General features: G+C 35.0%; 1 protein-coding gene across 1 annotated transcript in view; it reads left to right on the top strand.

The window, feature by feature from the left end:
• Dus2 (Dihydrouridine synthase 2) overlaps positions 1-22,836 on the top strand; it is a 105,948-nt gene extending 83,112 nt beyond the window's left edge. Inside the window, exons 8-11 of the mRNA XM_090414159.1 lie at positions 1,948-2,112; positions 10,335-10,422; positions 10,920-10,987; positions 20,692-22,836. Of these exons, the coding sequence (XP_090270285.1) occupies positions 1,948-2,112; positions 10,335-10,422; positions 10,920-10,987; positions 20,692-20,944 (574 nt within the window). The 3' untranslated portion in view covers positions 20,945-22,836. The remainder of the gene's footprint in view (positions 1-1,947; positions 2,113-10,334; positions 10,423-10,919; positions 10,988-20,691) is intronic.
• The last annotated feature ends 887 nt before the right edge of the window (positions 22,837-23,723 follow it).

Raw genomic sequence — 23,723 nt, 5'->3', positions numbered from 1 at the left:
TTCCTACCATGCCTAAATGAATCACCTGATCAATGTTATTAGTTCAATGTATTAGTCCCTGCCTATAGTTATTTACTGAGCTGCCAAATGAGTAAACTAATACCAATAAACCAATGCAGACAAATCTCTTTCCCTCTCCTTGTAAATTTTTTTAATGATTACCATCATAAGTTCACTTATACGTCTAGAATTTATAGGAACACATGCTGTTTGCTCTGCCCAGCAACTTGCAGGACAAATATAATATCACAAATGTTAATTATTAATAATTCTTTTGCCAGTAATAAAAGTATTTCTACTCTCACTTGTTGTTTTCTTTATATTTCCAATTCCCACATGGTTTATTAATGTGATGGTCCACATATTTATACCTTTGAGTAATTCAAATATACCAACTAAATATAGCATTTTCCTTAATTGTTGTTTCCTAATATATCCTGAAACAAACACACTTCCCTGCCATGCACATTTGATTACAATTAAAGAACTATCATGATATGTAGCACATCCACCAAAATGCACAATACAAGCACAAACTTTTCCACGGATAGTGTTTTCTGTCACTCCCTCAGATAGGTGATGGTGAGAGAGCTATGATCGCCCTGATGTGAATGTGTTAAGAAATACAACTTCTAGTTGTTCAACAACAACAACAACAAAAAAAAAAAAAAAAAAAAAAAAAAAGCATGTTCTGTTCTATTCTTGACCATTTACTCACAAACTGCACTAATAGACTATTGGTTTTGCAATTTTTTTCATTCATCGTTGTCATGTAAAAAAAAAAAAAGTCTGGGATCTTAAAATAAGAATCTTTAAAATCTTGGCACACACACCAATTTTGAGCATACTCTTAATACAGTTTGGGCTTTGAATGGACTGGTTCATTTTTTTCCAATTATGAATATTTAAATCTTTCATTAGGAGCATACAAAACCTAGTAACAGTTTGTGTCAATTTAATGGAAAGATTGAGACTGGGTGGCTTATGGTATTTTATTAATCAATGCTCAGTCTCATGTAAAAATAACAGAAATTTTCTGTTATAAAATTTCAGTTTTTTAATGCAGCAAAACAGATAACTGACCAATGAAATTTGCAACTTTTTACTGACGAGGTCAATTTGTTTTTACTATCATGCTCCATTGCTTATTTTAATGCTAGTCTAAAATAGTTTAGTCTTATCCCATTCTCTCTCTTTTTTTTTTTTTTTTTTTTCACCTATGGAAAAGGTGAAGCAAAATGAATTTGAACTGAAATGTAATAATTTAAATATTAATACATTTTTAGAACATTATACTATGTTAGCAAAGCTTTTCTACTATAACACTTTTGTGTTTTTAATATAAAATAGCTTAAATTTTACCCATTGTGTTTTGCAGCCAGTTAATTTTATCTAATTTTGCTTCAGCTACCTTTCTCATAACACACATTCTTAAAGTATTAAGTAATTTTTTTGACTTTGTGATAAGTTAAAGTGTACTTGTTGCATGCATTTTATTATGTTCTCATTTCATTGAGTCAGTGGTTCATCTTAGAAAGACCAGGTCTACTTCTCCATGTGTCTATTACTAGCTGCATTAAAAAGTCAGTTTTATCTCCTTCATTGTTTGTTTAACCAACTCAGCTCTAATGTCCTTTCAAAACAATGCATTACCATTTTTTCCTTGAGATTGCAATTTTTAACACATATATTTGATGAGCTTAAATAAATGTTGAACTTTAATACATATTGTGAATTGGGTCTCATGTTCTGAAGCATAACTGATTTAACTTTTTGTCAGTTAATTTTTGCATTTCTCAAGTGAGACCAAAGTTGATAACCACAAATAGCAAAAATACACAAGTTATAGTTTGCTGAAATTTAATTCATATCATTGTATATATATTTAAAAATAGTACAGAGAGCAAGTATTCCAGTTCATTAATATTTTCTTAATTTTAATCATAGCTGTCTCTGGGAAATGGGAGATTATTATCTCCAGAAGCAAAGAGATTTTCATCTCCGTGCTGAAAAGCTTAGAAAGCTACATTCAAGGAATCACGATAATGCATCCTTAAAAAGAAGGAAAGTGGCCGGTGGTGATATCTGGGAAATGGAAGCCAAGTTTATGAGGTATTACAATTCCACACAAATGTTTAAAAAAAAATTTTTTTGAGGCTGTTGTCAAAATAATAAAAATGACTTGCTGAACTATTCTGTACATAAAATATTTCATGCTATAATTATGCTGATAATGAAATGCATCATTTAAGACTGTATTAGGGTAGCGTTAATGTAAACACCATAAAATAAGCAACAGCGAATGAATTGTATGCAATGATGTATGTTATCCTGTATCAGTAGTATGTGTACAGGAAACTTGTAGTGGATATGTATCCAGGTCACTGTAGTAAAGTCACATGCTAGCTTGTCAGGGGAGCACTACTAAAAAAATCTATTATTTTAGGTTGCTTAATACCAATAATAAATCATAACAGATGAATCTGTTATGATTTGGTTTACTGTTGAGAGTTTATTTTTCGCTTGGTTAGACTATAATAAGTTTAATTTAATCCTTTATCCAAATGTGAGCAAACAAAGTTTGCACCTGAAAGTATCTTCAGGACTGGGGTAAGGTAGTACAACACCGGGCAACTTGTTGCAAAGGTGGAGAAAGCTCTCATCACTCCTATCTCAGTATCTCCCATAATGCAAAGCACATCTCCTTGCGGATATGTGTAATGCTATGCATTAAGGCAAGGGCCACTACCCATACCGGTTTCGACCTTTATTGAGGTCTCGTCAGTGGGAGCCAGGCCCAGCGGTGGAGACACCAAGGCAGAAGCAATGAGAGGTCATCCCAACCTATAGGAGTTGCCAAAGGGTGTACAACCTTATTATTAAATTACTCTGGATTCATTTTTATTTATTTTTCACTTGGTTAGACTATAATAAGTTTAGTTTAATCTTTTATCCAAGTGTGAGCAAACAAAGTTTGTGCCTGAAAGTATCTTCAGGACTGGGGTAAGGTACAACACCGGGCAACTCGTTGCAAAGGTGGAGAAAGTTCTCATCACTCCTATCTCAGTATCTCCCATAATGCAAAGCACATCTCCTTGTGGATATGTGTAATGCTATACATTAAGGCAAGGGCCACCACCCATACCGGTTTCGACCTTTATTGAGGTCTTGTCAGTGGGAGCCAAGCCCAGTGGTGGAGACACCAAGGCAGAAGCAATGAGAAGTCATCCCAACCTATAGTCTAACCAAGTGAAAAATAAATTCTCAACATCTTTCTTTGAATCCGGAGTAATTTAATAATAAGGTTGTACACCTTTTGGCAACTCCTATAGGTTGGGATGACCTCTCATTGCTTCTGCCTTGGTGTCTCCACTACTGGGCCTGGCTCCCACTGACAAGACCTCAATAAAGGTCGAAACCGGTATGGGTAGTGGCCGTTGCCTTAATGCATAGCATTACACATATCTGCAAGGAGATGTGCTTTGCATTATGGGAGATACTGAGATGAGAGCTTTCTCCACCTTTGGAAAGAGTTGCCTGGTGTTGTACTACCTTACCCCAGTCCTGAAGATACTTTCAGGTGCAAACTTTGTTTGCTCATACTTGGATAAAGGATTAAACTAAACTTATTATTGGTTTACTGATTATAAAACCTCATAATGATATTGAAAAACTATCTAACAAAGAAGAATAATTTCTTTCTGACATGAATCTTTTTATGCTATCCTACAAAAGTCTGTCTCTTTTATTTTAATAGTCACATTCCATGCACATTACTATTCTGTGATTCAGTTTCTGGGTCACAGCATATAGTGCATTGTTCACAGATGCTCTTAATTTGACAGATATACATGGGATTGTTTTAGCTCTGTGATGATGATGAAGGCAGTATCATAATACTATTTGTAATCCATTCACTTAAAATTCTTGCTTTGTGACCAGTTCCTCATTCCATATCTCATCCTGTTCATTCCATTACATGACAGACAGGCATTTACCTGCTTAGGACAGTCAGGTGAAATGTTCTGTTATTTCAACAATCTTCACTGTACAAAAAAAAAGTATAATAATATTGCAGTTCTGTATTTTCATATTAGGGGTTGTTATCCTTTTTCATTAAACATAAATTCTTTCATTCAAGTTATATACAGAATCTTTTATTGCCCATACTTTCTTTAAAGTATAATTCAGCATTTAATGATAAAAATTGCATTTTTTAAAAAGTGCATATTCTGTATTTTTATAACAAGAAATACATATCTAACTAAGCATTATTCGGGTAACTAGTTATACTCCCAAAATTTGGATACCATTAATTATTAACAATGTATTTCTTCAGAAAATGCAACACACTCACCACATAGGTTACCTGATCCCGTGTTTCATGAAATCAAGATTTGATAATGCATATCATGATTTTATCATTAAAGCAGCTTTCTACAAACCTTACTTAATGATATGAATCATCCTGCTGATATTAAGCATAGTTTCATCACATTCCTATTTGGTAGGTAGGTAGCAGATTACTCATCTTTTTATTTAAAGACAAAAACAGATGTCTAGCAGTAATAATTAATTATTATTACTATTAGGTATCTGTAGACTAATGTTGCCTTTAAATAATAAATTATTAAGGAGTAATAATAATTAACACTTTTATTTAGTTATTATTTACTGATATTTTGCCTTTGTCAACAAGGCATCATAGGTGCAAGGATATGAGATATGTCAATACATAAAGACAATTACCGTATTTGCCAGCGTATAAGACGCACCCCTTTTGTGTACACATTTTTTAGGAAAAAAACTTTAGCACTTAATATATAATATAATGAATTTACAGTATTTCAAATATAAAATAATAAGTAGGTCTACTTTCAGATTCTGATCTAGAAGACATTTCAAGTGTCTCTTCATGAAGAAGATAATGAAGACACTTGAAACCTCTCCCAAATCAGAATCTGAGTCCTCATACAACAAATTGTCCTCTGTACCATCCAGTGCATTACTAATGCCACACTTCTTAAATGATTTAACCACTGTCTCAGTTTTCACAGCATCCCATGAAGCTTTGAGACCCACTCACAAACTTAGGAAATGCTAGGCCCTTCCTTCTTCCTGATGATGTAACCTCAAAATCTGAAGACTGCATCCACTTCTTCATAAATCCCTTAAATGGTTTATTAATACAGACATCTAAAGGTTGAAGCTGACTAGTTAGACCTCTTAGAATTACAACTAACTGAGTTTTCAATTCCTTGAGTTCATTTTTAACATCTTCTGTTCTGTGAGAACGAAACTGATCCCATACTAGCAGGGCAGGCCACAGAAAAGTGGCCTGCCCTGCTAGTATGGGATCAGTTTCGTTCTTTTCTTGGATTTTAGACCGCTTTTCTGTGGTCTAAAATCCAAGTACAGTCATACTCCAAAGTTACACGGTAGGTGGGACCAACAAAGAGTGCGTAAATTGAATTTGCGTAATTCGGGGTATAATTTTGCATAATTTATATATACAAACATACAAAATATTAATTAATTGGGACCAGAGGTTTACAAAAACACCTATAGTTTTTAAGAAATACTGTATAATCATAATTGTAGTTTTTTGTACATAAAAAAAAAAAAGGAAGTTATTTCAACGTCGATGGTTTCATAAAATCTAATAGATTCGTCTGACGGCATAATGTCTTGTCAGGCAAAATTTCTTCATAGCAAGCTAATGATTTTTTTATTCCTTGCCTTGTGGCTACAATTCGTTCCTCGCTAGAATCTATGTCCTCCAAAATCTGTAAACCTTTCTTTTATGATTTTTCTTACTGCGGATTCCTGTAGATCGAACTTCTTTGCTAGCTCACAAATTTTCATCCCGCCTTCCTTCAAAATCCTTAATAATGTTGAGTTTGTTTCCAAAGTCAATGTTTTTCTTTTCTTGCTAGCTGTAGAAGAATCAGACTTGCTTCCTTTGGATGACATTATTTTTTTATGTGATAAAATTTTTATCAAGAACATAACATTAAACAATCGCTAGGTTTGTAGACTATAAAAATTGTATGAATGGAGACCACGTGAAACAGGTTAGTGCTTGTTCACAGCATGTGCAACATTGACGAATGCGGCCGGTGCCATAAAGATATGACTAGTGGTGAGACGTTGAAGCAGGACAGGAATACATACATATAAGAAACCGCGAACTTTGGATTCGTGTATGTTGGAGTATGACTGTATTCAGTTCTGCCTCAAGTTCTGGCCATTTTGCAGTTCCACTTCGTAGGTTATATTTACTGTGAGTTGCTTTTTTTAGATCCTCTTCCTGATTCTGCCACGTTCTTATCATTTTGTCATTTGGGGATGGCTCGAAATGTCTATGCAACCCTGTTTCCATGTTCTTTAGCATATGCAATCACATTGCTTGTATGCAATATTGTAGCAATGCTTTTTTCAGCCATAATTTGCCAAGAAATTTAGAGAACATTTAACGGCAGATCTGTGATTTAATAGCTGAGCTGTGATCGTCAATGACAGCGCATGCGCATCCACTGAACTCTACGTAACTGGAATGCTCTCAGACACCGCAAGGAAGCAAGAAAGAAATCGCATAACTCAGAATAGAGAAAATTTCCAGAAATGAAAGTAATAAAAAACTGAGTATTGGCATATAAGATGCACCCTCTTTTTCAGACCTATTTTCAAAGGAAAAAAGTGTGTCGTATACGCCAGCAAATACGGTCAAAATGGCATGTTCCTGGTTCTAACTGCCATTGTCTTTATAGGGTCATGGTGATCTCATGGTGATTTTTTTTTTTTTTTTTTAGTTAGGAAATTTATTGACCTTTTTAGTTATCTTACATTAGCTACTTAGGTGGTGCCTTTTGGAATTGTCAGTTATTGTTTAATTTAGCTTTATAAATGTACTGAAGATGCCTGTGATACTCAGGCGAAAATTATACTAATAAATAATATTTTACGTGAGTTAATTCTGTTATTATAATTTTTAATTCATATGTCTACTCACGATATTTCCTTACTGAAATATATCATAGGTGCAACGATATGAGATATGCTAAAAAGGTCAATAAATTTCCTAAAATTTCTAAAGACAATTAGTCAAAATGGCATGTTCCTGGTTCTAACTGGTATTGTCTTTATAGGGTCATGGTGATCTCATGATGATAGTCCCCCTAAATAAAAATCTATTATCCCTAAATACCTGTTTCTGCCTTTAAACAAAAACATCAGTAATAATCAGCATCCAGGTATCCATATGAAGTTAGCAAATTGTCTCAGACACATCCTCTTCCATATTTTATTCTGAGAAGAATATCAAACTTTAATTGTGTTAGTAATCTAGAAAGCTACCTATCTCTAGTAGGTAGCTTTGGGCATTCTTCAGATTTAAATATCATGGCATAACTCTAAAGAGCAATAAGAAACCTTATTCCATTGTTAAATTTAAAAACTATTAAAAAATGCTTAATGTTTGCACTCTCCAGTTGATTGTTTTGCATTATCACAATTATGCAAAAATTTATGCTGTTTATCTCTCTCTACCAGATTCATATTCTGGAATCTCTAATTTACTTGAGTTTTCACAACAACAGAGAATTTGTGTTAGGATTTTTGCATTCATTTTGCAGAAAAAAATATATTTCAAGAATTTTCTAGTCCCTGCTTGTGAGTTTCTTCAGTTAACTGGATCATTCTTTCTAAGTGCCATTGTAAAAATTCGATGCAACAAGAATAAATTTTGTATAATGAACACATCAAGTTTTTACAGTTAGGCAGAACTAAGAACACCTGTAAATAGTCTTTTCTCTCTTAACATTTAGTATTGTATGTAACATGTACAGCCCAACGGGAATTAGCTATCTCGTTGAACAAAAGATGTAAAACTTTCAAGGCCAAGGGAAACGCTCTATAGTAGGAACGCCGTTTGAAATTTTATTTACAAGTTCAACCCTAAGTGACCTCAAGGTCAATGCAAAAAGGGGGGGGGTGCAAAAATTCAAACGGATGTTCCGCTGGCTGATTTAATGAGATTAGAACATGAAGACAGAGAAGAAAGGGCTTGTCGAAGGTTCCAGAACCAGGAATCATATGACAATGTAAGGGGTTCACGTAAGTGCACGCAAGGAGTGCACAGGGTTTAGAAAACTGAACCCAGGGTCTCGGAACTGACGGAATATAAGATGGAACTTCCAGAGACATGAGGGAGTTTTTACACAGAGAAGAAACGAGGAGACGATGTGATAGAAAGCCGTAGAGTGAAGTCCTGACGTGTCGAGGAGGAAGCCAAAGGAGGGAAACTGGTGGTTAGAGGAAGAAGGATGCCACAAGCCATCATTAGCCCAGAAACGTAGATGACCAGGGGATGAAACAGCTGAGGAGCAGCCTAACTTGTCTATGAGCTCCGTTCCACTTATCTAAGTCCGTGAAGGCCCTGACAATTTGCGACCCTTCACCAGTGTATTAACACACCGATGAATCGTCCCCCACATCCCGCGAGCCAACCTGATGAATTGCCGGTATCCCAAGGACCTGAAGGAGGAAAGATCCAAAACCCGAGACAAAGAAAAGGAAACATAGGAACTCGCAGCCAACGGAATTGGAGAATGCAACCCAACAGAAGACAGCCCATGTGAGTTAAAATATTGTTTTAGTTAGACTATGTGACACTATAAGAATAGGTTATAGAACTGGAAAAATACATGTAAGAGGGACATTGGTAGCCAGAGTAACTTTTAGAGACTTGTTCTGTCTGGATTTTGATGATTGCATCTAAGAATGAGTATGGCTAATTCCTAGGAAGTATTTTGGGTTATGATTTTTATCTAACGCCTGTATATAATCATGTATGGTTTTTCTTAACTAAGTTTACAAATTGTCATATTAATCGTAACATTACCTTAGCACCAATTATTCAAGCATTAAGAAGTTTGCTAATGATATTTCTTTAAGCTAGATAGATAACATGATGTATGCCTTGTATTAATTGAAGAGAGATATATGCAGGTATTGAGAAGTTGGTTGATAATAATTCTTTAAGCTAGATGTGTGCATGATGTGTGCCTTGTATTAATCGAAGTAGAGATATATGCAAGTTTGTTTTTAGTTTTTTTGAGAATTACAGAAGATCACCCTCTGTCTTATAGTGTAAAATATATGCCTGTTTGTTGACTATTAAATCCTATGTTGCATTTAAATGAAGTTTTTGCCTGATCTTATTTTTAATTGCAATGCATTGATCCTAAATAAAAAAATCGAACCTAAGCGGGAAACTTTGATATAAATAATAAGTGAGAAAAGGGCCAGGACTGCAAAGCAAATTGATAACAATAAAGAGATTGTGTTTTGAAAGATTTAATAACCTACTGGAAGTACTATATTTTTTGCACCATATCGAGGCATGGATGGTGCAGTCAACAATCTAAATAAATATTTCCATTGCTCTCAGGTAGAAGGAGTATAGAATACAGAAGGTAGGAATCTAGAGTATTAAAGGGGAATGTATAATATTAAGTACCGAGAATATTACACCATATTACAGTTAATGGTCTCTTTTGCTTTGCATATGGCTTGAATCAGTTTCACTGTCATTTCACTGGCCTGCAGAGTGCAGTCCATAGTGATTGCAATCATGTTGATTAGAAAGAAGACAATTAGAATCCTGGAAATTCTGTTCCTTCCCCTCCCCTATCCTGCAAAACAGAAAACCACTGCCTCACAGTACAGGCAATTCATAAACATAGCAGATTATGTAGATAGGATTAACTGCTCTGTCATAGTATAATATATTTTTATATTACATATTAGACTTTTAGTGGCATACCTAGCCAAGTAACTGACTTCATATTAAAACCAGTTAATGGATACAGGAATTGCATGCTATTAATTCTCTTTATTCTGTTCATTGCATTTATTCTTTGGCCAGTTTATCTAGCTTGCTGGGTAAAAACCCATCTCTTTCTGGGATTGGCTAACTCACCTTTACTTGAAAACCCTTATGAAGGTTCTTCCCTTCCTAGACAGGATTCAATTCCAAGATCTTCCAACAGAAGTGCATCATCATAACCAACTGGTAAAAAATTACCAGCAATTTTTTTCATGGCATATTTTGCTTCTTATCTAATCCCCTCTCCACTCTCGAGAGATTTAAGTAATAGATGATTATATCAAGAAAATAAAAAGTAGCACATTTTCCTGGTATATATGTTACTTTTACTTTACAGTTTTGAAGTTGAGAGGGAGTTATGTTGAGATTAACTACTTTTTTGAAATATTTGCTTACTAATTATGCATTAAATTTACAAAACGTAAAGAATTCTTAATGTTTGCAGATGTTTATATGGACATAATGAACTTCCCAAAACACTGCTCTGGAACTGGACCAAAAATAATAATTTGCCTCAGCCTGTCTATAATACTGTAAGTACTTGGGATGTTTTTTATTGTTTCTGAGATTATGTTTAATACATATATTATGCATTGCATTTTTATCTGGAATGCTATAAAAAATATTAATTTTTCGGCACTAAATAAATATATTAATTAAGTATCTTAAGACAGTAATTAAAGAAACAGTTTATTGTCAGTGTTACTTACTAGTAATCACTTTACATTATTGATTTAACTATTATCAAAATATAAAATGTGTGGACCAACAGCCGAACACATACATGCTTATGTAACATTCTACTCAGCTTTTTTATGTAAAAATGCTGAAAGAATCCCCTCTCCCTCCCTCCCATAACTAAGTTTGAACTGCTTTTTTACCTGCTTTCTTCTGCACTTTTGAAATAAATTGCATGACAATCATTTATGCAACCTGCAATACTGCCTATATGTTTATTTTATTTTATTTTTTAATGATCTTCCTTGATATAATTATTTCCCTGTATAATAAGCTGTATTTGCATTTTCAGAGTCAGGTTGAGAAAAGCTTTCAGTCAGTAGTTACTGTTGGAGGGAAAAAATATTCAAACACATATACGTAAGTATAAGTACATATAGATGTTACATTCGGAATGAATACTAGATATTTATTTGCTTTAGACTAGTAAATCAGTACTTTGAACGTGGTAGAGTTTAAGCAGAAAGAAGAACCCTAACTTTATTGTTAACATTATTCAAATCTCCAGTAGATTATAATTGTAAGGGAAAATATACAAAGGAAAGTTGTTCCAAAGATTAATAAAAAGGATGACTTAAAAAAAAAAAATTAAAAAAAAAGACCTGTATTGAATTCTTATGTAAGAATTGAATACCATAAGCTTAGAGGCTCCAGTAGATTTCCATTACATTCTTACCTTTCAATTTCCCTTCATGTATTATATTAACATTTCCACTTCTCCATCCATTTGGAACTTAGATTTTAAACATGTCCTCATTATCAAAGTTAAAGATCTTTTGTGGTCCCTTTTTTATATAGCATATGATATATCTCATTTCATTTCAACTTATATGTTTGTTTTGTCCTAATCAACATTTATTAGGACAAAACAAACATATTTTTCAAGTTATATTACTAATGTAATGTAAACTGATTCAAAAGTTCAATACTATATAGTAAATTTCAAAACACATTGGTTTCAGACGCTGTTGAAATTGATCTAGTTGCATCGTTTTACCAAAAATTGGTGTTGAGACTTGTGGATGGGTTGACCAATATTTCATTCTGTTATTTTACATGTGCCATTAATATTATCAAAGAAAAAAAAGTTTTTGAAATATGATGTTCACCCATTTCTTTATTTTGTATTTCTTTTTTACTTCATTGTTTTTCATGACAAAATTGTGATACTTATCAGTAACAGTATAGTTTCTTTGCAGAAATACTTTTTTTTCCAAGTCCATTCATTTTTTTTTTTTTATTTCAGGAGGGGGTGGGTGTGAAACTTGTGTTGAGACTTGTGGATGGGTTGACCAATATTTCATTCTGTTATTTTACATGTGCCATTAATATTATCAAAGAAAAAAAAGTTTTTGAAATATGATGTTCACCCATTTCTTTATTTTGTATTTCTTTTTTACTTCATTGTTTTTCATGACAAAATTGTGATACTTATCAGTAACAGTATAGTTTCTTTGCAGAAATACTTTTTTTTCCAAGTCCATTCATTTTTTTTTTTTATTTCAGGAGGGGGTGGGTGTGAAACTTCCTTGTCATTATCAGAAAGATATTTTCATCTTCCATTGAATATACCTACTCTTTATTTAACTTTTCCATGCAAAAGTGACTGACAGCATAATGAAATGCAGTTTTCCTGGAGATCACAAAAAAAAGCAATAAAAAAAATCTCACAGAAAATACTTGTAAAAAAAAAAAGTTCCATACCCACTTCATCACTATTTGTGACCTCAGTAATGAGGAAGGGTGGGGTGGAAGGTATATAAATGATGTGCATCATCCCCTTACAGTCATCCAAACTAAGACACCTCTTATTCCTTAAACACACACACACACACACACACACACACACACACACACACACACACACACACACACACACACACATGCACAATTTAATTCAATTTTTATAATAATAAAAAACAAATATTGGAAGTATCTCGTGGTAGGGAAAAAAAGTAAACAGTAGCTTTTTAAGTTCAAATGTGCTATGAAATTTATTATTATGTTGTTACAAAATACCTCCATAGCTCAGTTGCCAATTACCATATATCTCACCTGCCCAAACTACACTATGCAATCTTCAGGTCTGATATTTCATATCAGAGAAAATGCCAAACTTAGAATTCCTCTGTTTTATCTGCTTTTGCTCAAAATTTCCATTTTGTTGTATTCATTTTCTTTTCTGTACTCAGTTCAAATACCTAAACAGTGAAGTTATATTCCTTAGAAACCTCAAAATCCACAACTAAAACTGGCTTTTCTTTTCCAGTTAGGTCAGCTCACTTGAGGTGGAGGGATGCAGGGGTGTTTGCTGTTAGTAGTGATCTAACACAAATAGTTAGGCTACCTACTAGAAGGCCAGACAAACCTTACAATTCTCTGAATCCTCTGTCCTTTCTTAATCATATCTTGTTCTTGGATTATTTTAGTATTGTGAACACCCTTCACTCAACCATTGTTAGTCCTATGTCCTTTGACATTGTACTGGTGCTAAACGGTAGACCCTCCTTAATTTCTCCATTCTGCAATCTGCTTACTCGTTTTTATATTTCTGAACTAAACATCTACTTTAACCAAATAATAGTGTAACGGAGGCCTTCATTTGAGCTCCTCTTCACATGCATACAGCACCATCGTCCAAGCCTTGAGATTCCAACAAGCATGCAAGACAGTTCAAGAAAAGAATTCAGCATATCACAAGTGCTCAAAACCAAAATAGTTGTACTGCAGCTTGCGACGACTGAAGAAAAAACATGAGGAAATCCATATCTGATTTTGAAAGGGCCAAATGTGGGAAACATGCCCACTGTTCAAATGGCAGTTGAGCCTTCAATGTACCCACCTGTCACTTATCCTGAAATTATGATCACAACATCATGCAAAGATAAGGCAGTCATCTCTTGGCATCATTCTCCTCCAACTCCTACACTAATGACCATATCAAATTACCTAATGCAACCAAGAAACCCCACGTCATGCCTCCTCTAGAGTTTCATACTATAGAAGAATCCTGAATAACTGGAATGCTAACAAGTTATCTAAACTTGTGCTGCAGAATTAACAATAGTGCCATATTATTACTATTATTGACAACTCCAGGGAGTTCCAAAGACTCATTGAGGGAGGGCACTTTCTCTACAACTCTTTGTCTCAGCCACTCAATCCACCAACTATAATGAACCGCAACTACCATCATCATCTATACCAATGCCATCTACTGCCCAACACCACTATATTGGTTTTTTTTTTTTTTCAGTCTTTTTTACTTAACTGCAGTATACCCTTACAGCATAAAAACAAGCCTGTAATCAGTCCATTCTGAACAAACTGCCACCAAATTGTTCTTACTTGATTTCTCTCAAAAAAATGTGATGGTCATTAACAGCCAACTTCTTTGTCACCTGTCAGCGAGCCAGCTGCTACTGACTAGCAGTATGGATTTCTTTATGCTCAGTCCACAACCAATCATCTCGTGGCCATTACTCCCTTTGAACTCAAGCTACAGTGTGTGTGGTTTGGAGAAACTCATGTGGTCACTCTTCACATTTCTGGAGCATTTGATTAGATCTGGCACAGAGACCTCTTCAGCTATTATCTTATGGTTTATCTTCCATCTTTTTGTACTTTGTTGGGGGGGGGGGGGTAGAGAATTACAACAAAAATTTTTTTCTGTTGTAATTCTCTACCTTCCATACATTCAAGTTCTGCATGAATTGAGTTAGAAAATTTTCTGTTTCCTTGCCTCTTGGTGAACTAGGAACATAAAGTAAAAAAAAAAAAATTAAAAATTCGCCAGTAGTGTTAAAAACTTTGGGAAGCATAGAAATAGGATAGCATGCAAGTCCATAAGTTTGGGGGGGGGGCATAAAATAAAGACTCAATATGTATTGAGCCCTGGCGATCATGTGGAGATGGGGGGGGGCTGAATTCATGTTAATGCAACTGAGATGCCATATTCATTGGGAGACAATGGAAAACTGCTTGTGCAATGGGATGATGATGTGACATGAGTATTGTTTATGGATGCATATAGTTGTGTAGATTTGGAATTTGCAAAGTAGTGGTTAGGCAGGTTAATAGTATCATCTTGAGTGAAAAAGGATGCCAAGTTTTTTAGAGGCTAAGGAAGCTGATGTGATTGTGCTCATGCCAGAAAAGATTAACCTCAAGAAAAGGAATCTGATTCTATGTATATTATGAAATATGCCTTATTTCATAATATATGTATTATGAAATAAGGCGAATTGGCATCATTTTTTGTGAGAAAGGAGAGGCAGATCCTCTGTTGTGGTAGCATTGAAGGTGATTAGGTCACATTCGCTGCACTGAAAGATGGCATTGCAAGGTTTGCAAAATGAGTGGGAGGAATGGAGCATTTTGTTATCACAAAATTATGGATAAGGTTATTGATTAGTATAAAAAGTGTAGGCATTAGAGCAAAGCTTGGATAGCAATTTGCTGAGTACACGTGTTAGACTGGAACAAAGCTGTGAAAATTTCGAAACAGTACAGAATTTTGTAAACCTTTCCTAGACTGCATACCCAATCAGAGGTAGGTTAAGGTGCAGGCTAAAGGATCTGCCACAGAAAAGTAGCTGAGCCCATATTCTGGTGGGCCTCCAGTCAAATTCTTCACTACATGGAGACCAACCATTGTAGACCCAGCTAGTCTTCCATAGCAGATTCCTTAGCATTCAGGTGTTTTTAGAAGTAGGAAAAGAACACAGCATAAGGAAAATTGACTGATATCTGATTGGGCATGTGGTCTAGGAAAGGTTTAGAAAATTTGTGCTGTTGCTTAGAAAATTTCCACATCATTTGTGAAATACAAGAAAAACACCAGCAGAATCTTTCTGCTATCAAACTACTGACCCAGTATCCTCACCTAATTTTGTTTTATAGAGAAGACCGAGGTTGAGGATACTGGATCAGTGGTTTGATTGCAGAAAGATTTTACTGGTGTCTTTCTCACAGTAATCCACAAGAAATGTGTTGCTGTTTCTGGTATAATAGGCAAATCAGGTGAAACTGTAGATGCCTATGAAGATGGCTATATCGTTTGGGTAATTGGACTGTTGAAAATCAAACTTGGGGGATAAGAAGAGATTAGAGTGATTTTTCAGAATTTAGAGTAGTAAAGACAGCGGGTAAATGTTACTAAATGAGAAAAGAGACCTTAAGCCAGTGAAGATTAAAAAAAGCAGAAGATTCTATCTGACATTCTCTGGCACAGAGTATATTACGTCACTGTGCTACCCTTTGCACAAATGAAATCATACAGAACATAGTCTGGACAGTCATAATATACATTAAGTATTGTTGTTGATGTTTAGGTTCAGTCGAAAACAAGAAATTATGTCTGCATATCTAAGCGATAATGTTGTACAGGGAATTCTCCATTATAAGTGGATGATAGAGACCAAAAATGAACACTGATAGCAAATCCACTTATAGTGAGGACCAAATATTGTTAAGAGTTAATATAATTAAGGTTTGATTGGGACTGTGACAAAGCAAATATTTCCTGTGTCACTTTCATATACCAATGGAAAATGCATGTTAAATATTCTTTATAAACCCATTTAATAGAACTTCCATAAGAAATACAAAAGAGTACAATGTACATTATGACGCTAAAAATGATACTCATACTATTGAAAAACATATGTAAAAGAATCATTTTTATTGTTAGTATAGGATTAATCAGAAAATTGTGGAGAGGCAGAAAAACTAAACGCATTATCCATTGTCATTTTATCTTCTTGTACAGGTGTCTATCTTTCCTTTTAGTTCATCAATCTCCTTACCATAATATAGTTTCAGCAGTATTCATTGTCACATGCTTTGTCTGGTGAAGTAGTATGTGTGAGCAGGATAATGCACTGGCTGATTAGGAAGCATCTTAATGTGTTGCAATCAAGTTCAACCTGTGTATGATGTGCTGGCACCTGCATATCCATTTTGCTACTGTAGTCTCAAATGGAGGAGATTAGTTTATCATTTCCTTGAAAGATATCACTCACAGTGCATAATAAACATCAGTAAAAACTGGAACCTCTCTTCTGGAAACCAAACCTCATTGGAGACAATGAAGGTTATCTACTATCCACTACTAGTTAGTATTTCTTTTTTGCAAACGTCAATAAAATGAAGGAGCAACTGCTGTATGGGGATTCGCTATTAAGAGGCGTAATAATTGAGAGTTTAACAAAGTCGTACCAGCCGGGTGCGAACATAAAGGACGTCAGCGAATCTATTTGACTGCAAAAACAGGGGGTGAAAGAGATGATAATCGTGGCAGGAACGAATGATTTGAAAGAGGACAAAATGGAAATGATAGAGGATGTGAGGGAGTTTGAGGTAGCAAAAGAGAAGAGTGAGAGAGTTAGGATGGTGAGTATCTTACCGCAGTATGACAGCGAAGTGTTTAGAAGGAGGGCCATTATTGCCAATGACTTTATGCGTGGGTTATGTATGGAGAGTGGTGTGGAATTTGTGGATGTGTGGAATGAGTTCGATGGGCGAAAGGACATATATAAGATGGATGGGTTGCATTTGAATGGAGTCGGTGTACGGAGACTTGAAAGAGTGTTGATGAATGATGTGGAAGTGGATGTACAGACTCAGGGAAACTAGATTTATTAAGAGGGGGGGGGGGAGTAGATATGCAGACTTTAGGGGAGCAGTTAAGTGTATGAATGAGTATATTATGCCCGAGCGAGTACGACAGACAATAAATCAGAATGGGATAGTTAATATAAGGCATCAAAGTAGGGATGGGACAAATGGGCTTCTGCGATTCATGTACACTAATGCCAGGAGTATTAGGAACAAGAAGGAAGAGTTTTTGGCCATGGTTGGCACTTCCAGGCCACAGGTTGTCGGTATTAGTGAAACATGGCTGACAGAAGATGATAAAGCTAGTGGGATTGAATGCGACAGGTATAGCGTGTTCAGGAGTGACAGGGTGAATAAAAAGGGGGGAAGGAGTGTTATTGATGATAGCTGATGAGCTTCAGCCAAGGAGTATAGAAGTTGAACTGCATGATGGGGAAAGAAGCACATTTGAGGCTGTTTGGTGTGAGATAGAATCTAGCAGAACAAAATATACAATTGGGTGCTGCTATAGACCGGGTGATGGAGTGGATGGTGGGGATAGTATGCATAAGCAAATAGAAGAAATGAGTGGAAGGAGGGTAATTATTATGGGTGATTTCCATTATGGTAACATTGACTGGAAAGAGGAGAGGGCACATGGGAGGAAGGAATTGGATTTTATGCGGTTATTAAGGGACAACTATCTACGGCAACATGTATTGGAAAATACCAGGGGGCAGAGAGTGTTGGACCTGGTAATTGCAACCGAGAATGTGGCTGTAATGAACATGACCATGTTGCCACCAATTGGTGAGAGTGACCATAAGGTCATGACTTGGGAGGTAGCTAAAGGAGTCGAATTTACAATTAAGACAGGGTACATGTGGAATTACCTGGCTGGTAAGTATGACAAGCTTAGGTGTGTGCTTGGCTCAATGCCATGGCATGTAAAACTGCAAGGGCTGGATGTTGATAGTGCATGGGAGGTGGTTAAGAACTGTTTGCAGGAGGCAATGGTTGACTGTATACCAAGAGTCCTAATAATAAATCAAGTAGGGGTTAAATGGATGAATAACACTATTAAGCTTGAGCTGCAAAAAAAGAAACAATTGTGGAGGGAATTTAAGGAGAAGGGTGACCATCAGGTGCAGGAACAGTATAAAGCTCAGGCCAGGATGGTAACAAGGGTGGCAAGAAAAGCAAAAGCAGATTATGAAAGGAAATTGGCCACGCAGGCTAAAGAGAATCCCAAACAGTTTTTTCAATATGTTGCAAGTAAAAGGAAAAATGCTCATGGTAGAATGATCTTAAAAAATGCTGAGGGTAGGGAGGTAACCGAATCAGTCGATATTGTGGAATTACTGAGCGAGCACTTTGCAAGTGTATATCATACAGGTGGTGACTTTGCAGGAATGGAAGAACCAACAGCTTATACTGGAATTGTGATGAATGAAGTATAGGTAACTAGTCTATTACAGAACCTCAATGTCAACACATCTGTGGGATTGGATGGTATTCCAGCTCGTGTCGAAAGTGAAGCGGCCAAAGAATTGTCAGTGCCCTTGACCATTTTGTTTAATTTGAGCCTCAGGACTGGGTCCGTCCCAAGGGGATGGAAAGAGGGGAAAATAGTTCCACTGCACAAAGGTGGTTCCAAGGCTGCTGTTGAAAATTACCGGCCAATCAGCATAACAGGAATCATTATCAAGGTCTTAGAGAAGATAGTCAAGAGGAAAATACAAGATTGGATAGAAGAAAATGGGATACTGTATCGGGGACAGCATGGTTTTGTGAAGGGTAGGTCATGCCTCAGTAACTTGCTCACATATTATAACACAGTGACGGCTGAACTGGATAAGGGTAATGGGTTTACGGTGATTCTACTGGACCTTGCTAAGGCCTTTGACAGGATACCACTGGAATTCTAATCAGTAAATTGCAGCATATGGGAATGGACATAGGGTTGGTAAGATGGATAGGAGGGTGGTTGACGGAGAGATATCAGAGAGTGGTTTACTCAGGAGTAGAGTCCACAAGACGGCCTGTGACTAGTGGTGTGCCACAAGGATCTGTTCTTGGACCACTGCTGTTTAATTTGTTCATAAATGATATAGGAAAGGATCTGAGAGGAACAGTTCATTTGTTTGCGGATGATGCGAAGTTGGGTAGGGCAATAGTGAATGCAGATGACGTCAAAATTTTGCAGGATGATTTGGATAGATTGGAGGTCTGGGCTAAGGAGAATGGATGTCAATTTAATGTAGCAAAATGTAAGGTTATGCATTTTGGGGTAAACACATTGGCGGCAGTTTACTTCATTGGTGGAACTGTGCTCCAGGAAATTGATGACGCACGAGATTTAGGAGTGTTGGTGGATAAGGAATTGAAATTTAGGGGACACATTGCAAAAGTGGCCAAATCAGCTCATCAAATCACTTGGTTGCTGAAGAATACGTTGATAAGCAGAGACAAGCAGGTTATTGTTTCTCTGTATCGAGCCTTGATAAGACCCCATCTAGACTACTGTGCTCAGATTTGGTCACCTAGGTTTCTTCTTGATGGGGAGGAGGAGGTGGAGAGGATCCAGAGGCGAGTGACCAAGATGATAGCAGGTCGGTGGAATGAACCGTATGAGAACAGGTTGAGGATTTGTGGGTTGCAAAAATTGGTTGATAGGCAGAGGAGGCGAGATATGATTGAGACATTCAAATTACTGAAGGGTTTCTATAAAATTAATTCAGAAGATATTTTTGAGAACAGGGCTGGTTGTGGGAGAACTAGGGGACATCCATGGAAACTGGGCAAAAGTGTGGTTAGTAAAGGTGTTAGAGCTGGGTTCTTTACTTTTAGAGTAGTGAATGAGTGGAATGCACTCCCTGAGTCTGTGGTGGATGCTGTGACAGTGAATGAGTTTAAGGCGAGGTATGATAGATACTGTATGAATGTCAAATAGTTGTGATGAATATGATTTGGGGCCTCCCTCGATGAGTCTAATGACTCCCTGGAGTTGCCCATAATAATAGTAATTTCTTTGTAGCAAGCATACTCGCTGAATTTGACACCTGCCGTCTAGTGGTATGGCCTATTTCCAAAAAAGGAGCTAGGGTTAACATTTGACTGGGAGGAGTTATGTATTATGCTTCACCTATTCATTAGTGCTCTCATACCTATCCATAGGTATGAACACTAATGGAAAATAGTGTTCATATAAAAAGTTTTAAAAAGAATATCTTTAAAAAAACTGATTACTTTTATATGTAGAAGAATTTTTGATTAACCCATTGTTAAATAAGGAAAAACTGCTTAATACAAATACTCAGACTTTTTTTTTTTTTTTAAATATAAGTTTTATTTCAATTAAAGAGTTTAGGTTGTTTACATATTTTTAGCTCGAATTGTAGTATTGCATGAATCATTTAGAAAAACAATCGGTTAATAATTTAATACCTTCCTATACTTTTTTTTAGGGAGAAAAACAAAAAAATGGCTGAACAAGCAGCAGCTTTAGTGGCTGCATTGGCACTTGGATTGGTTGATGAAAGTAAAATTAAATCTTCCAGTATTGAGTGCATTGAACAAGTGCTTTGTTTACAAATGGAATCTGTTGTAGATCCAGAAACTTCTCCGACCACCCAGTTTCATAAGAATCATGATTTACCTTTTCATGATAATTCAGAGAGTAATCTTAAGAATGAATGTTCTGTAAGTTTTATTAGTTGATTCATGTAGCTTTTAGTATGTATAGAACTTCTTAAAATTTATCTGTTAATAAAAGCTATTCTATAATAAAATGTATATAATTGTACATAACGGTATGCAGACTGCAGCGCAAAGGATAAATAGCACATATTCTTGCATGTTTTTACTGTAACAGTTTATTAATGTTGTGCAGTGCTTTGAACATTTTTCTCAGAGAAAAACGCATATAGCTTATTTTCTATAAGAAACAGCTAAGTATTGCTTATCATGAAAAATATAACAATTGTTAAGATTTTCAAGCAAAATATATTTTTGCATATGTACTTTGTTTTTGTACACAAAGACAAAGTACGTGTGCAAAAAAAACAAACTTTGTATGCTATAAAAAATGCAGCGTTTCGTGTACTGTTTTAGAAATTATTTCTGTTTTTCTTGGTTATACCACACATTTTTGTGTGAGAAAAAGTTGCATTAAGTTTTTCAGATTTTGTAAGTCCATATTCGAGAACTGTAATATGCTTTATGTAAGCTTTTTTTACATATATAATCATTTTGGGACCACAACCATAACTGCTATGCATTAAATTAAAATTCTTCAAAACTGTTTTTCTGGGTCCATAATTAGAATTTTGTTACTTGGTTTCTTGCATAGGTTTCAAAATTCAAGAGCATTAACATGAAAAGAATAAATAAAGAGATAAAATGCATTTATAGTTGTAGATCATTAAAATTGCCTCTTAATGTATTTTATTGTTTCCCTCAAGGGAATCCAAAAAAAAAAAAAAAATTCTTACCTTACCAATTGTAAGGAAGAAAATCAACAAATTATATACCTTTTTCCATTGTTTTTTTCCACTCTCAATCACAAAGAAACAATGCTTGAGCATTGCTGATGAAGCAGATAACTAAATTAGAACTATGATTCACTTGTTATCATTTAACAGATAACAGTGCTTTAAGAATGTCAGAAAATATAACTAATGAAGCCAGTGTCATTTGTTAAACGGTAGCAGACAGATATTGTTAAAGGACAAACATTATCAGTCTTGGATAATGTTTATCAAAAGGAGAGTTGATAATCAGTGGATCTTTGAGCAGTTTGGTGGGGGGGGGTGTAATAATGAAACTTGAAATTGAATTTGAGAGTGAGGAAACTTGCCATAAGTTGAATGTTGTATGTATTAATTCAAGATCAGAAATTGGTTTACTGTGTTAAAAATTAACAGTGTGTGTTTCCTCATATAATAAGTAGATGAAATGTGCACAAACTTATTCAAGTTAGAATTAACTTGCATGATATAAATGTTTTTATTTATATAGCTGAATGTTTTTGGTAATTATCAATAAATTATATGTTCATGTTTACCACTTCAGGCAACACCATTATTAAAAATTATGGTTTTCCTGATGGCAATTTCAGTAATGCATGCTGCTTGTGCAGTATTTTTGCATATTATAAAATAAAACAGACCAATAATTTACATTTCTGTGCAAAAAATTGCGTTTTCAAGTTAAAAAAAAAAAATGAAAAATTGTGAAATGTATTGTGTTGCTGATTATTAGCAGATATTCTATATGATGTGAATATTCTAATAAAATGATTGCTGTATGATACAGCAGATAAATTATTTGCAAATGTATAGTTAATTTAAATTATGTTTTGTATGTTTTAAAGAGCTTGGTTATGATTCACTTTCATCGGTATTTTTGGGATAACTTGCATGATTAGATTAAAATCTAATGGAAATGGCTTTTATTATATTCTTTCCTTGTGCCATCTATGGCACAACCTCTTAAAATTATCCTGCCAGCTTAAATTATGATTCCTATGAATATCTACAGTGGTATCATAACTAAAGAGTGATATTTCATGCTGATAGGCTTAAACACAATAAAAATTTTAAAAAACACTGTTTGCTTGATATCTTTATTGCTTCCTCAGAAATTCTGGAGAATTAAAGTAATTCTCCAGAATTACTTTAATTTTTGAGAATTAAAGTAATACTGGAGTCTACAAAACTATTTGCTATGGTCTTCTGTTCTGTAAATACATGTTATTTACCTCTTTGTGTGCATGTAGGAGTGAACACATGCACTCCCAAACTGTAAACCCTTTAATCCTAAACTCTTTAAATTTTTTTTTTTTTCCTGCACAGAGTTATGAGTTATGAAATCATATCATATAGTTGGATGGGAAATTGTGAATATCCTTTCTTGTAATCCAAAAAGACATTGGTCAGCTAATCTGAATAACACTGAGATTAATTTTTCCTTATCAAATTTTGCATAGCAGATTACTCTGGTGTTATTGCGGATTTCAAGTGTGTATCTTGAAATCATTAATAGTATGATTTGAGATATATATACCGGTGACTGTGGAAAAGCAGTCTTAGAGTAGTTTTGGAGGCATAGTGAGTATACATTTGAAATCTATGAAAGTATATTGTAAATTTTCACAGATGCACTAATTTCAAGAAAAAAGCATGCTACTTTGAAACAAATTCTTGTATTATTGTTAACTAGTCTGAATATAAAATGCACAGTGAATGCCACATTTAGGTCTTAATAACAGCCTACCAAAAATATCTCCACAAAGTTTCATAGGCACAACACTGTTCTAAAGGAAACTGACCATAAGGAACTATTCCAGCGGTCCCTACAAGTTTGCTGTGGTGAGAATGGATTCTATTATACCACAATATATTATTAAAGGATAGTATTGAATTAGATTATTTTATTTTAATGCTGTTTTAATTGTTTTAGTCATGTGTAGCATTTAAATATTAAATATGTTTAGATC

The sequence above is a fragment of the Typopeltis vanoorti genome, chromosome 24 (genome assembly GCF_054136105.1).
Source record: "Typopeltis vanoorti isolate ZY-2024b chromosome 24, IOZ_Tvanoo_1.0, whole genome shotgun sequence".
In the NCBI taxonomy this organism is placed as follows: Eukaryota; Metazoa; Arthropoda; class Arachnida; order Uropygi; family Thelyphonidae; genus Typopeltis; species Typopeltis vanoorti.
The sequence above is the reverse complement of the archived record's forward strand: the minus strand, read 5'-3'. Positions and strand labels throughout refer to the sequence as shown.